At 39.7% G+C, this 13862-nt stretch overlaps 1 protein-coding gene across 43 annotated transcripts in view; it reads left to right on the top strand.

Moving 5' to 3' along the window:
• Positions 1 to 13862, top strand: part of KIF13A (kinesin family member 13A) — a 222455-nt gene that overhangs the window by 117848 nt on the left and 90745 nt on the right. For all 43 annotated transcript variants that reach the window (XR_013533669.1, XR_013533671.1, XR_013533670.1 and 40 more), the window contains exons 5-8: positions 6398 to 6490; positions 8318 to 8498; positions 12158 to 12245; positions 13727 to 13861. Coding sequence is in view for 37 of the 43 variants with exons in the window: in XM_035294815.3 (XP_035150706.1) it covers positions 6398 to 6490; positions 8318 to 8498; positions 12158 to 12245; positions 13727 to 13861 (497 nt within the window). In the remaining 6 variants the exon portion in view is untranslated. The remainder of the gene's footprint in view (positions 1 to 6397; positions 6491 to 8317; positions 8499 to 12157; positions 12246 to 13726; position 13862) is intronic.

Here is a 13862-nt window from a genome sequence, read left to right on the forward strand (position 1 = left end):
GAGATAGGGTCTTGCTCTGTCGTTCAGTCTGGAGTGCAGTGGCATGATCATAGCTCACTCTAGTCTCAACCTCCTAGGCTCAAGCAATCCTCCACCACCATGCCTGGCTAATGTGTGTGTGTGTGTGTATGTATGTAGATGGGAGTCTCACTATTTTGTCCAGGCTGGTCTTGAGCTTCTGTCCTCAAGAGATCCTCCCACCTCAGCCTCCCAAAATGTTGGGATTACAGGCATAAGCCACCACACATCTGGCCTTTTTCCTTTTTTTTGTTTGCTCTTGTCGCCCAGGCTGGAGTGCAGTGGTACAATCTCGGCTCACTGCAACCTCCACCTCCCAGTTTCAGGCAATTCTCCTGCCTCAGCCTCGAGAGTAGCTAGGTTTGGCGTCTGCCACCATGCCCAGCTAATTTTTGTGTTTTTAGTAGAGATGGGGTTTCACCATGTTGGCCAGGCTAGTCTCGAACTCCTGACCTCAGGTAATCCTGAGAAAAGAGAAAAGATTTGAATATGAATGACCAGAAGCTTTTGAATGACCAAGAATAATTTAAGACCAAAAGGCAAATGACAGCCAATAATGTAAGACCAAAAGGTAAATGACAGACTGGGAAAAATATTTATAACATATATGGTAGACCAACAGTTAATATCCTTAAGGTATAATACGGATTTTAAAATTAATGAGAAGAAAAGCAATGGCTAGCCTAAGGACTTAAATAGTCAACTTACTAGAGTATTAATACAGATGAACAATGGAAGAAAAATTATCTAACAAGAGGCTTTTTAAACAAGAGGCTTTTTTTTCATACTCACTTAGCAAAAACTAAGAAGAGTGATCATAGGGAGTGTTGTGGAGTGTGTTGAAAGTAGAGATGCATGTGTTGTTAGAGAACTTGAAGATTGGGTTTTTTGAAGTTTTGCCTAGCAAAGTCAGTAGGAAACTGCACAGAGTAAGCATGTAAGAATACATATTGTAGAAAAACGAAAGGAAGTAATCTAAATATCCATAGTAGGGGACTGACTGCATCCATTATTTATACAATAGAAAGCTGAGCTCCTATTAAAAATGCTAATGTTGATGTACATTTGTAGAGATGGGAAAATGTTCATTATTTCTTGTCTTAAAAGAGAATACATTGCCTTTGAGACACAAAGCCTTAGTAATAAAATGTATTACAGTCTTTCTAGACTCCAATCTTGCATAAATTTGTAAACGTACATGGAGAATAAACAATTTTTTCAGAAACATAGTGTAATCGTTTTCTATTTTCTAATGTTCTGTTTTTCTCAGATTTTTTTCTTTCCTAGTTATGAACAAAGCTTTACTAAATATGATAAATTTGAATTATATTCTATCGGCCAAACATAACTGTAACTAAAAGAAATTGAATACATTTGAAATCACATGTACAGTATTTAGTGGAAATCAGAGAGACTAGGTTTTTTTGTTGTTGGTCACATATATTTTGTTGTAATATCCAGGAGGATACTGTGGGTATTAGTAAAAATGTGATCTGTAATTTTTATCAAAAGTACCTAATTAGTACCTTCATAGTATGTTGACACATCTATTCATACCCCATTGGCTTATTTAACAAAGGCCTACTATAATCTTAAAGGATTCATTCGAATTTCATAAGCAGTCATACTTTGACCAAAGTGTAGCTAATACAATTAAACGTTTCTTTTTAAGTTCAAAGAAGAATTTTTTTTTTTTTTTTTTTTTTTTTGAGACAGAGTCTCACTCTGTCACCCAGGCTGGAGTACAAAAAAATAGTATTCCAATAACTTACATGTCACTGATGAGGGAAGACATTCCCAATTAAAAATACGTTTTTCTGAGCACAGCAATATCAACAGAGGAATAATTCAGTAAATACAAATGCCTACTGCATGCCAGGCACTCTCCTAAGATGCAGCAACCACTGTTTTCACAATCTGGCAGTAAAGGTAAACATGAAAAAAAAAATTGTGCCAGCCAGGCGTGGTGCCTCACGCCTGTAATCCCAGAACTTTGGGAGGCCAAGGTGGGCAGATCACCTCAGGTCAGGAGTTCGAGACCAACCTGGCCAATATGGCAAAACCCCATCTCTATTAAAAATACAAAAATCAGCCAGGCATGGTGGCAGGCACCTATAATCCCAGGTACTTAGGAGGCTGAGGCAGGAGAATCTCTTGAACTGGATGGCAGAGGTTGCAGTGAGCTGAGATTGTGCCACTGCACTCCAGCCTGGGTGGCAGAGAGAAACTCCATCTAAAAAAAAAAAAAATGTGCAGTCTGATGAGTTCTGAGAGTCTGTAAAAATTATCCTGGAGACCAGAGGTGAGAGCAACTGATTCCCAGTATCATGTAGCATGAATTACTGATGATGGATGGACATCAGCCTTGATAGTAGGTAGTCACTATAAGCTGAACCAAACCCTGCCATTCACTGATGACCAGATCTTGGGCAAACGACTTAATCAGTTCACACCCCAGTCACCTTATCAGTCATAATTCATACCTACCCTACCTGGGTATTGTGAGGATTCAATGATATAAAATATATAAAGTACATTGCCAACAGGACAAAAAAAGTTGATAAAAATTAATTATCTTTGCTTTTCCTTAGTAGCATAAAGAATAAAAGAACACAAGTTTAGCAGGTTAAGTCATGTCGTATTTAGTATTTGCAATAATTTGGTCATACACTAAACTGAAATTTACTCTTGTATTTTTTTTTTTTTTTTACATTTTTTGTAGACACCGGCTCTCACTTTGTTGGTCAGGCTGGTCTTGAACTCCTGGCCTCAAGTGACCCTCCCACCTCAGCCTCCCAGATTGCTGAGATTACACGCATGAGCCACTAGGCCCGGCCTACTTTTGTATTTTTATATGCTGGGGAAATTCTTTGATCACTTGATTTATTTTTTATGCAGTTTTAGTATACATATCCCCATTGCTGTTTCATTTACATCATAAACCTATTTCTTATAGCTATATAGCAGTCATCCTTGCTTTTCCAACTAATAATCTTTAGTTTAAAAAGCCATTCCTACCAAGGAAAAAGATACATTGTGATTCACTCTTGAAAGAACCTAAGGAAAATCATTCCTCCTAATTCCAGCCTCCTCAGCATCAGGAGCAGAAATGAGAAGTACCACATTTTACTACCTGATGTAGGAATAGATATAATAGATATTAACTTTAAGCTCTAAGAAGCCATGATAAAATCTCTTTGACCACAGTGCTTCTCTGCAATTGAATCCTTTCAACTCAAGCTGTTGCTTTTTTCCCCAAGTTACTAAATATGAATTGAAATCATGAATTATGGTCAGGATGCTTGACCTAGCCAACTCTTGAAGTCTCTTGTCCCCACCCTCACCCCACTCCCTTCCTGGGGGCTGGTTAACCAGTGTGGAAGATCAAACAGGATTGCTCCGTTCAGCTGCTTGTGCCAAGAAGGCATTGCTTTTAGAATGCCTTCGAATGGCATTTTGTTCTGGCTGAGGACCACAAGCAATTCTAATAAGCCTGGGCACAGGCTAAGTTTAATTCTGGATCTTCTCTGATATAGGGCTTGGCTCCAGATTTAAGGCCTGCCTTTTAGCATGGGGCTTGGGAACATATGTGGAATAAGGAAGGTCTTTTGAGAAAACACGAGAAACAAATATTAATGTGTATGAAAGATCATGCACTAGAGTGGTTAGGTATTTTCTTTGTGAGCACAAGACTGTCATACTTGACTATAACATAAAAGCAGTTTGTGCAGTGGATAATAATTTTGAGTATACCTTATTCTTCTCGGAATAGATGTGTGTTTGCACACAGATCTTAAGGTGCTCATCACAGCAGACTGGGTGTTTAGTAAAGGATCTTCTGATTACACCCATTTTTAAAAATGCGCAGACCTGGGTGTTTAGTAAAGATTATTCTGATTACAACCATTTTTTAAAATGCACACATTCCACCAACTTGTTTGGTGGAAATTACCAAACATCTATGTTAGATGGTAGAAGTTAGCAATGGAGAAATAAAGTTATATAAATTTGGTATATTTTTTTCTATCCATTTTTTTACACTTAGCATTCATAGCTCTCTCGCTTTCTCACACATGCACACGCACACACACACACACACACATACACACCCCCACACACAATTTGACAAGTTTTTACATTATATGTGCAGTTCTGAACATGGCCCTTTTGTCACTCAACAATGTTTTTTAATTCTAGCATTTACATATAGATGTGGGTTTTGGGAGTTTATTGTTTTTTAAAAATGTTATGTAGTATATTCCATCATAAAAAACAGTCACACTTACCCACTTGCATACTTATGGACATTTAACTCGATTCCCATTTGCAGTATTATGAATAACACTGCCATGAACAGCCTTCACAGGACCCTCTGTGGGAATGTGTTTCTAGAATAAATGCCTCACAGTGGGTCGGACAGTGCAGGCATATTCTTTTTTATAGATGCTGTCCTCTAGAATGTCTCTATTCATTTATTTTCCTCTAGAATGTCTCTATGCATTTATTCTCCCACCATACACAGCTTATGAAAATACCTATTATTTCCTCAATGCAGCAATATTTGATGTTGTCAGATTTTATTTTTTGGCAGCATAATCGCTGCAAATTGTATTAGTCTGTTTTCACACTGCTATGAAGAACTGTCTGAGGCTGGGTAATTTGTAAAGAAAGGAGGTTTAATTGACTCACAGTTCCACATGACTGGGGAGTTCTCAGGAAACTTAGAATCATGGTGGAAAATAAAGGGGAAGCAAGGCGCATCTTACATGGTGGTGAGAGAGACAGAGAGAGAGAGCATGCAAAGGAAGCCACACACTTTTAAACCATGAGATCTTGTGAGAAGTCACTATCATGGGAACAGCATGGGGGAAGTACTCCCATGATCCGGTCACCTCCCACCAGGCCCCTCCCTCAACACGTGGGGATTACAATTCAAGATGAAATTTGGGTGGAGACTCAGAACTAAACTATATCACAAATACTATCTCATTTTGTATTGAAACACTTTTAAGAGTCTCATTCTGCAATCATCATATATTGTAGTATATATAATAAGAGACTTTTAAAATCAGATCCAACTTTTTGTAAAAGAAAAATATAAAACCAGGCTGGGTGCAGTGGCTCATGCCTGTAATCCCAGCACTTTTGGAGGGCAAGGTGAACGGATCACGAGGTCAGGGCATCGAGATCATCCTGGACAACATGGTGAAACCCCGTCTCTACTAAAAATACAAAAATTAGCTGGGTGTGATGGTGTGTGCCTGTAATCCCAGCTACCTAGGAGGCTGAGGCACAAGAATCACTTGAACCCAGGAGGTTCAGAGCCAAGATCATGCCACTGCACTGGTGACAGAGCAAGACTGTGTCTCAAAAAAAAAAAAGAAAGAAAAAAACATAAAGCCGAAGGCTTATGTTGTGTTCTATTATTTTAAAATGTAAAAGGAACTATCATGTAAGATACAAATGTTAAACTGACTCATTCTTTCAACACTGATTAAGCATTTTGTACTAGGCTCTAGGATTATGACGATAAGCAGGTTATAGTTTGGGGCATCAAGGGCTCATTCCAGTGGAGGAAGCAGGTACTTAAACTAGTAGTTTCTGCAAATGCTGTAATAGTGAATGTTCAAAGGACCATAAGTGGACAGGAAGGAGAATATAAGTCTAATTGCCTTAGTGATGCAGAATGAATATTAGATTTCACCAAATTCAAAGCAAATGCTGCCCTTTTATGTGTTAAAAAAGACTGTCACACATTTACTCTTCAGCCCCGCTCTGCCATAGTATAGTACACGACGCAATTGCCCCAAGAGCTGCAGTGTGATACAGAGATTCGTGTAAGAGAACTTGTCCCCACTCCTCCTGTGGGGACAGAGGTGACAGGTGCCTGTGAATCTACAAACAGCAGCTGAAGTCATCCTCAGCAACTAACGGTTTTTCAGTACTTGGCATGTACAAAACACCAGGCTAGGTGCTGAGGAGGATAAGGTGTGTATAACGGGGTCCTGTTCAGTGGCAGTTCAGAATCTAGCTGGGGAGATAAGGCAATTCATGTTTAATGACATTGTAGACACTTAGTCATAAGAAAAAACAACCAAATTTGAGTGATGCTTCCATATGGCCCGCTCATAGTGGAAAGAAAACTTTAATATCTAGAGAAATGTCTTAAAGGGAAACAGTGTATCCAGGTTCTGAGCTCTAGTTTTAGAGGTATAGATGAAATTGCATATATTAGGCTCTTAATACACAGTCCTGTACTTAGTAGGCACTCAGAACACTTTTAACATTTTTTGAGTTGACATAATGTTGTTACTAATAAAAATATTTCAAGAAAAATTATTCTTTTTTATTAGTTTTTAATTTTTGTCTTGTTTTTCAGGTCAAGAAGTGGTTTTCAAGTGTCTTGGGGAAGGAATTCTTGAAAAAGCCTTTCAGGGGTATAATGCATGTATTTTTGCATATGGACAGACAGGTAAGAAGTTGTTTTTATAAGCCAGATGTGGTGGGTCATGCCTGTCATCCCAGGACTTTGTGAGGCTGGGGTGGGAGGATCTCTTGAGCTCAGGAGTTCGAGACAAGCTTGGGCAATATAGTAAGACCATCTTTACAAAAAATAAAAATATTAGCCCATCGTGGTACACCTGTAGTCCCAGGTTCTCAGGAGGCTGGGGTGGGAAGATGGTTTGAGCCCAGGAGTTTGAGACTATAGTGAGCCATGATCATACCACCCCATTCCAGCCTGAGCAACAGAGGGAGACCCTGTCTCAAAAAAAAATTTTTTTTTTTTTTTTTACAAACAATGATATTAAATATGGATTTCTTGTTATTTAAAAATAGAAAAAGGCCAGGTGTAGTGGCTCATGCCTGTGATCCCAACACTTTGGGAGGCTGAGATGGGCAGATCACTTGAGGTTAGGAGTTCAAGACCAGCCTGGCCAACATGGTAAAACCCCTATCTCTACTAAAAATACAAAAATTGACTGGGTGTGATGGTGCGTACCTGTAATTCCAGCTACTGGGGAGGCTGAGGCATGAGTATTGCTTGAACTTAGGAGGTAGAGGTTGCAGTGAGCCAAGATCGCGCCACTGCACTCTAGCATAGGTGATGAAATGAGAGTCTGTCTCAAAAAATAAAAAACAGAAAAAATAAAAAGAGAAAAACTGTGAAAAGCAACAGAAAAATGCATTTGACTTTGTACATTTAACTGAGTTAAGTGATCAAAAGTAATCCTCTTTTTGAAGCTACAGTAGTTTTGTTAATTGAGCAATTTCAGTGTTAATAAGCAAAGCTAGTTTCAAGTTATTAAGTGTCATTTTCCTCAATTATAGTTAGCCTGTATTTGAACTAGAAAAATAATTATCAGTTTCTTAAAAAACCAAAAACAAAAACAAGCAGGCCAGGCGCAGTGGTTGGTTCATGCCTGTAATCCCAGCACTTGGTGGGTGGATTGAAAGGTCAGGAGTTCAGGACCATCTTGGCCAACATGGTGAAACCCTGCCTCTACTAAAAATACAAAAATTAGCCAGGCATGGTGGCCCACACCTCTAATCCCAGCTACTCGGGAGGCTGAGGCAGGAGAATCACTTGAACCCAGGTGGCGGAGGTTGCAGTGAGCTGAGATCGTACCATTGCACTCCAGCCTGGGCGATAGAGTGCGACTCTGTCTCAAAATAACAACAACAATAATAATTACCAGTTTCTCAGTATAAATGGCATAGTAAAAATGATAGAAAAACTCTTAGTTTCATCCTATACTGAGGACTTTCACTAGGATACAGAAGTAATGACAGATTATTAAACCTAAGCCTATGAAGCAGTTGGTTGAAGCAAGCAAATAAAAAACATCCTAACGGCTCAGCCATGAATACTCTGAGCCAGATCTTTCAACAATAAGGTAGGAATAAATAAATAAATTATAACAGTGCTGCCTAATATCACATCACAGGATAACTAGGAGATGCAGATGAGAGAATATATATAACGTAATATATGATGTGCTACTTAATAATGTATTGTTGGAATTTTACTGTACATACTTATAAATGTGTTTTTAGTGGTTGCATTTATACACATCATCTGTAAGCGAGGTGCTCTCCAGATCTTGGCGAGTCACACTGGAAGCCCTGAGTGTAATGGAAAGAACAGTAGCCTGGGCATCCAAGAGCCTGGGTTTGAGGCTAAGTTGGCCACTTTTCTGCTCTGTGACCTTGGCTGGCATATGCGGAAACCTTGTATGGTTGAAGCATTGCATTTTGCTTCCTCCTCTACCCGTTCTTCTTTCTGCTTGCTCTTCTCCAGGTTCAGGAAAATCCTTTTCCATGATGGGCCATGCTGAGCAGCTGGGCCTTATTCCAAGGCTCTGCTGTGCTTTATTTAAGAGGATCTCTTTGGAGCAAAACGAGTCACAGACCTTTAAAGTTGAAGTGTCCTATATGGAAATTTATAACGAGAAAGTTCGGGATCTTTTAGACCCCAAAGGGTAAGTTAATGGTCAAGATTAAGTGTGTTTGGGTGCAGGGGGAGGGGGGAGTGCTTTTAAATGATTCTAAAGTTAAAATTGAAAGTAAATATACGTATTTAAGCTCTTGGTGACTATGCTGGTTTTTATTCATTTACAGAGAAATCATCAGCTTCTCAAAGTGTGTTGGTATGCCCAGTGTTTATCCTACATTAATGTATAAAGTTGCCTATGTGTGTATGCCCTTTGAAAATATGTTTTCATTATTTATTTATTTTTTTGCCACCATGAACTAGTCATAAAAATTGAGTTAGGAATAACACATTAGTTCTTCCATTTACATTGGAAAGCAGCACCTCTGTGTTAAAGGTAAAAGGGTTGAAGGATTAAAACATCCCAGCCTAGGCAAGCAATGCCTTTCCCTGGCTGTGCATTGGCATCATGTGGGGAATGTTTTAAGGATCCCCTTGCCTGATTCCCACCCATAGAGACTGGATTCAGTAGACCCAGAGTGAAACCCAGGGATCTATTTAACTAGGTGATAAAAATAGATTTATTTGATTCATAGAGGAAGGGGGACCATTTACTTTTTTTTCAATTAAAAAATTTGGGGCCAGGTACAGTGGCTCATGCCTATAATCCCAGCATTTTGGGAGGCCGAGGTAGGCAGATCACCTGAGGTCAGGAGTTCCAAACCAGCCTGACCAACATGGTGAAACCTCGTCTCTACTAAAAATGCAAAAATTAGCCAGGTGTAGTTATGGGCACCTGTAATCCTAGCTACTTGGGAGGCTGAGGCAGGAGAATCACTTGAACCCAGGAGGCGGGGTTGCAGTGAGTTGAGATTGTGCCACTGCACTCCAGTCTGGGCAACAGAGGGAGACTCCATCTCAAAAAAAGAAAAGAAATTGTACTGATTTATAAATAATATCTATGTTGGAAAATTTGGAAAATAGGTAAAGTATAAAAAGAAATAAATATGACCTATAATCTCACCATTCAAAAACAACCACTAAGGCCAGGAGTGGTGTGGCTCGTGCCTATAATCCCAGCATTTTGTGAGCCTGAGGTGGGTGGATCACTTGAGGTCGGGAGTTTGAAACCAGCCTGGCCAACATGGTGAAACACCATCTCTACTAAAAATACAAAAGTTAGCCAGGTGTGGTGGCAGGCACCTGTCATTCCCAGCTACTCAGGTAGCTGAGGCAGAGAATTGTTTGAACCCAGGAGACTTGGCAGTGAGCCAAGATCGCACCCCTGCATTTCAGCCTGGAGTGAGACTTCATCTAAAAAATGATAATAATGGTTACTGTTACTACTTTGGTGCATTTTATCCAAAATTGTGGGTGACAAGGAAGTGACTCAATCAAAGAAAATGTTTATATTTACTTTTAAGATGCCGTTAACTATTTAATGCATACAAAAGAACATTTATAACACCTGTAAGGCATAAAGAGTAATAAAAACAACTGCCTACCTACATTTAGCTTAGCCAAAAGTACTCTGCCAATAAATCAATCAATTAATTAATTAAAATAAATGGAACATTACCCATAATTGTGAAGTTCACTGTATGTTGCTCTTGGATCCATTTTCTACCCCTCCCCAAGGTAACTGCTATTGTCAATTTTGTGTTTAGCATTCTCTTACTCTTCTTTAGCATTTACAAATAATTTTGCACAATTTTTAACTTTGTGTGACATAATATATGTGTGCTTTGGTGATTTGTTCCCCCACCATGATTCATTTATTCTTATACTTGAAGTGCTAATGCATTTTTGCTGTCATCTAGCATTTCATCGCCTGATTATATCAATAATTCATCACTTCCCCTGTTTTTTGTGTGGTTCCTGCTTTTATCAATACAGTGCTGCTCTGAAAGCACTGCTTTGCAGGTCTCCTGGCATAGGTGCAGGAGTTTCTAGGTAACACATTTAGGGGTGGAATTGTAAGTCACAAAATACCGAATCTCCCAACTTTATTCAGTAGTAAAAAGTGGCTGTACCAGTTTCTACTCCCACCAACAGTGTACAAGCATTTCAGATATTGGACACCATCACAGGCACTTGATCTTACAGTAGATTTACTTTTTCTTGCTGCTGAATAGCATTATAGAATCTCTGGCAAGCAGAGTAAGCTGTACTGGATCATGTGCATTTAAGTAGCTCATTGTCACACCGAATTCTTCATCTTTGAAATAAAGGTGGTAGGCTGGGCACAGTGGTTTATATCTGTAATCCCAGCACTTTGGGAGGCCAAGGCGGGCAGAGCACAAGGTCAGGAGATCAAGATCATCCTGGCCAACATGGTGAAACTCCATCTCTACTAAAAATACAAAAATTAGCCAGGCGTGGTGCTACGTGCCTGTAATCCCAGCTACTTGGGAGGCTGAGGGATAAGAATCAGGTGAACCCAGGTGGCAGAGGTTGCAGCAAGCCGAGATCGCGCAACTGCGCTCCAACCTGGTGGCAGAGCAAGACTCTGTCTCAAAAATAAATATATAAATAAATAAATAAAATAAAGGTGGCAAAGCCTACTTTGTAGGGATGTTTTGAGATTAAATGGCGTAACTGAAAAGTGCTTCAGGGAACAGTGCCAGGATGCATTCAGTGATGATTCTTAGCTCCTTTTCCTCATATATTAGTGATGCTACACATTGACTCTTAATTTGAAAGGTGATTAATATCTGTTGCCATGAAAAAGATGGCATATATAATATGGTCAGTATAGACATAGCTTTGCTTTTAATCTCCATTGTCTTTGATAAACCATTCAAATGGGTTCCAAACCAGGTTTGTCACTTAAAAATTCAAAAAAGCTTTACGATTTTTATTAGCAGAACCAATTCTAAGTAGGACAAACATCAGTAAGTATAGACAAGGTCTGTACTGTCATCTCACTTTCTGTATAAAAAAGTGTAAGCATAGAGGTAGCATAAACCATTGCAGAAATGAAGTTTAAACATTTTAACACTGTTTACTAATAATTCAGAAATTTTGACTGGGCCATGGTGGCTCACATCTGCAATCCCAGCATCTTGGGAGGCTGAGGCTGGAGGATTGCTTGAGCCCAGAAGTTCAGGACCAACTTGGGCAGAATAGTGAAGCCACATCTCTACAAAAAACATACAAATTAGCCAGCATAGTGGCATGGGCCTGTAGTCCCAGCTACATGGGCAGCAGTGGTGGGAGAATTACCTGAGCAGGAGGTTGAGGCTATAAGAAGCCAGGCTCATGCTACTCATTCTAGCCTAGGCAACAAAGTGAGACCCTGTCTCAAAAAGTAAATATAATTTTAAGACATTATCCACCAAGAATATGCTTATTTATGAAATAGACTAAAGGTTAAATTTGATCTGGCTTGTTCTTTGCTTCACTTTTTTCCCCCACCTTTGCCAAAGTATAACTGACAGCCTAACCCAGTAAGGTTTGTAACTTTGTAACTAAAGGTAGAATGTTTCAAACAGTAACTCACTTTGAATAGAAATCAGAGTGTAAAACACAGTTCTCATGTGCAGCATTGTTTTGCTAATCCAAAGAAAGCAGCTTTTAGATTGGTTGGGGGAGGAGTCATTAAAAATTCTTTTGAAATTGTTATCTTGGTTGCTGTGTACTTAAAAAGAAAGAAAAGCTTCCAACTTTGGTCTGATTCAATTTATTCCTTTTTCCTCCCTCCCACAGGAGTAGACAGTCTCTTAAAGTTCGAGAACATAAAGTTTTGGGACCATATGTAGATGGTTTATCTCAACTAGCTGTCACTAGTTTTGAGGTAAGTCATTTTTTTTTAATGTGATTAAAAGCTGACTATAAATCAAAGTGTATAAGTGATATTGGATATATTTTATGTGGATGCTTTATAGCACAATGATACTACTCAGGGCCTCAGAACCCCAATATCAGCACACTGCAGACAGAGAGGGAAAGGGCATTTAATCACACTCTTCAAGCTGCTTTGTTGTGAAGGTTTTACAGTATGGCCGAAAGGCCCCATGCTTTGAGGTTGCTGTGAATTTTCAGTAATACTACTCGGTTACAACTGTTCTCCACTGATGCCTGCGACATCCTTCTAGACATGTGCTAGTCTAAACAGTCTTTGGCAGTTAGTGCAGCGCTTTCATTTTGGCAGGCTCACCTGCCTTGGTTGCTGTCCCTTCTGGCTCTTCTGTTTTTCTGAATCACTCCTCTTGCCATTGACCGGCCTATTTTCCTTTATATTTACTCTTTGACGTGTATGTCTTGTTAAGATCTGACTCAAGATTCTGCTTCCATTTCTAGTCATTGCTTCAGAAATCTCATAACACAAACTACTGTCTTTGTTGCTAAAGAGTGTGAATGAATGAGTGGATGCAGGGAGGAACAAGCAAATCCCTGCACTTACTTTGTGCTGCCTGTGGGATGTGGCTGACCCATTATCACCCCAGTCTTAGTGTGGCTAGAACTAATCTGGGCAGTGACTCTCCAGCCATTCAAATCAAGATACATACAGAATTGCTCTAATCAGAAATAGAGCACAGTGATCATTTAAAAAACATTTCAATTCTGAAACGATGGATACCTTTTTGGTCCAAAGGTGCTAACTCAGCCCCTTCACTGAGGTCTCTGTTCTTAGCTCAGTGTGCTCAGTGTCGATGTTATCCTGTCACTTACTAGTAGGAGCCAGTGTGCTCTTGATTTGCATCCCAGCTCCATCTCTTACTGGATGTGGGGAAAGTGGCTTGACCTCCACTAATTTCAGCATCCTTGTGTGTAAAATCAAGAAAATAAAGTTTATTCAGCAAATGTTTCATAAGACCCCGTAGGCTCCAGGTGTTCTAGGAGCAAGTGTACAAAGTTGAATAAGAAGAAACACTGCCATTGGGGAGCCACAGTGTTGGAGGAGGCAGGCAGACAGGCAGGCATCAGCAGGTTGGTAAGCGCAGGAGAGTTAGTTAAATAAAGTCACTGCTGTTATGATTATCAGAGTGCTCGATGAATATTAGCTACCCCAGGAACCCGAAAAGGATAGGGACTCAGCTGAGAAAGAAGATAATTGGGAAATGGAAAAAAGAGTGAGGGAAACATTTCATACATTGGAAAGCCCTGAGTGAGGTGGACACTCAAACCATGCTCAATGGTAGAGCGGCAGGGAGGTTTCTATGGAAGGGAAGTGACAAAGGCATCAGAAGAATCATAATTAATACATACACCTGGTGTGCAGGACCGCATTCTTGTGTTTTGGCTTATGGTCTTTTCCCTATGCTTTGCCCCTAGGATATTGAGTCATTGATGTCTGAGGGAAATAAGTCTCGAACGGTAGCAGCTACCAACATGAACGAAGAAAGCAGCCGCTCCCATGCCGTGTTCAACATCATCATCACGCAGACACTCTATGACCTGCAGTCTGGGG

The sequence above is a fragment of the Callithrix jacchus genome, chromosome 4, assembly GCF_049354715.1.
Source record: "Callithrix jacchus isolate 240 chromosome 4, calJac240_pri, whole genome shotgun sequence".
NCBI lineage: Eukaryota > Metazoa > Chordata > Mammalia > Primates > Cebidae > Callithrix > Callithrix jacchus.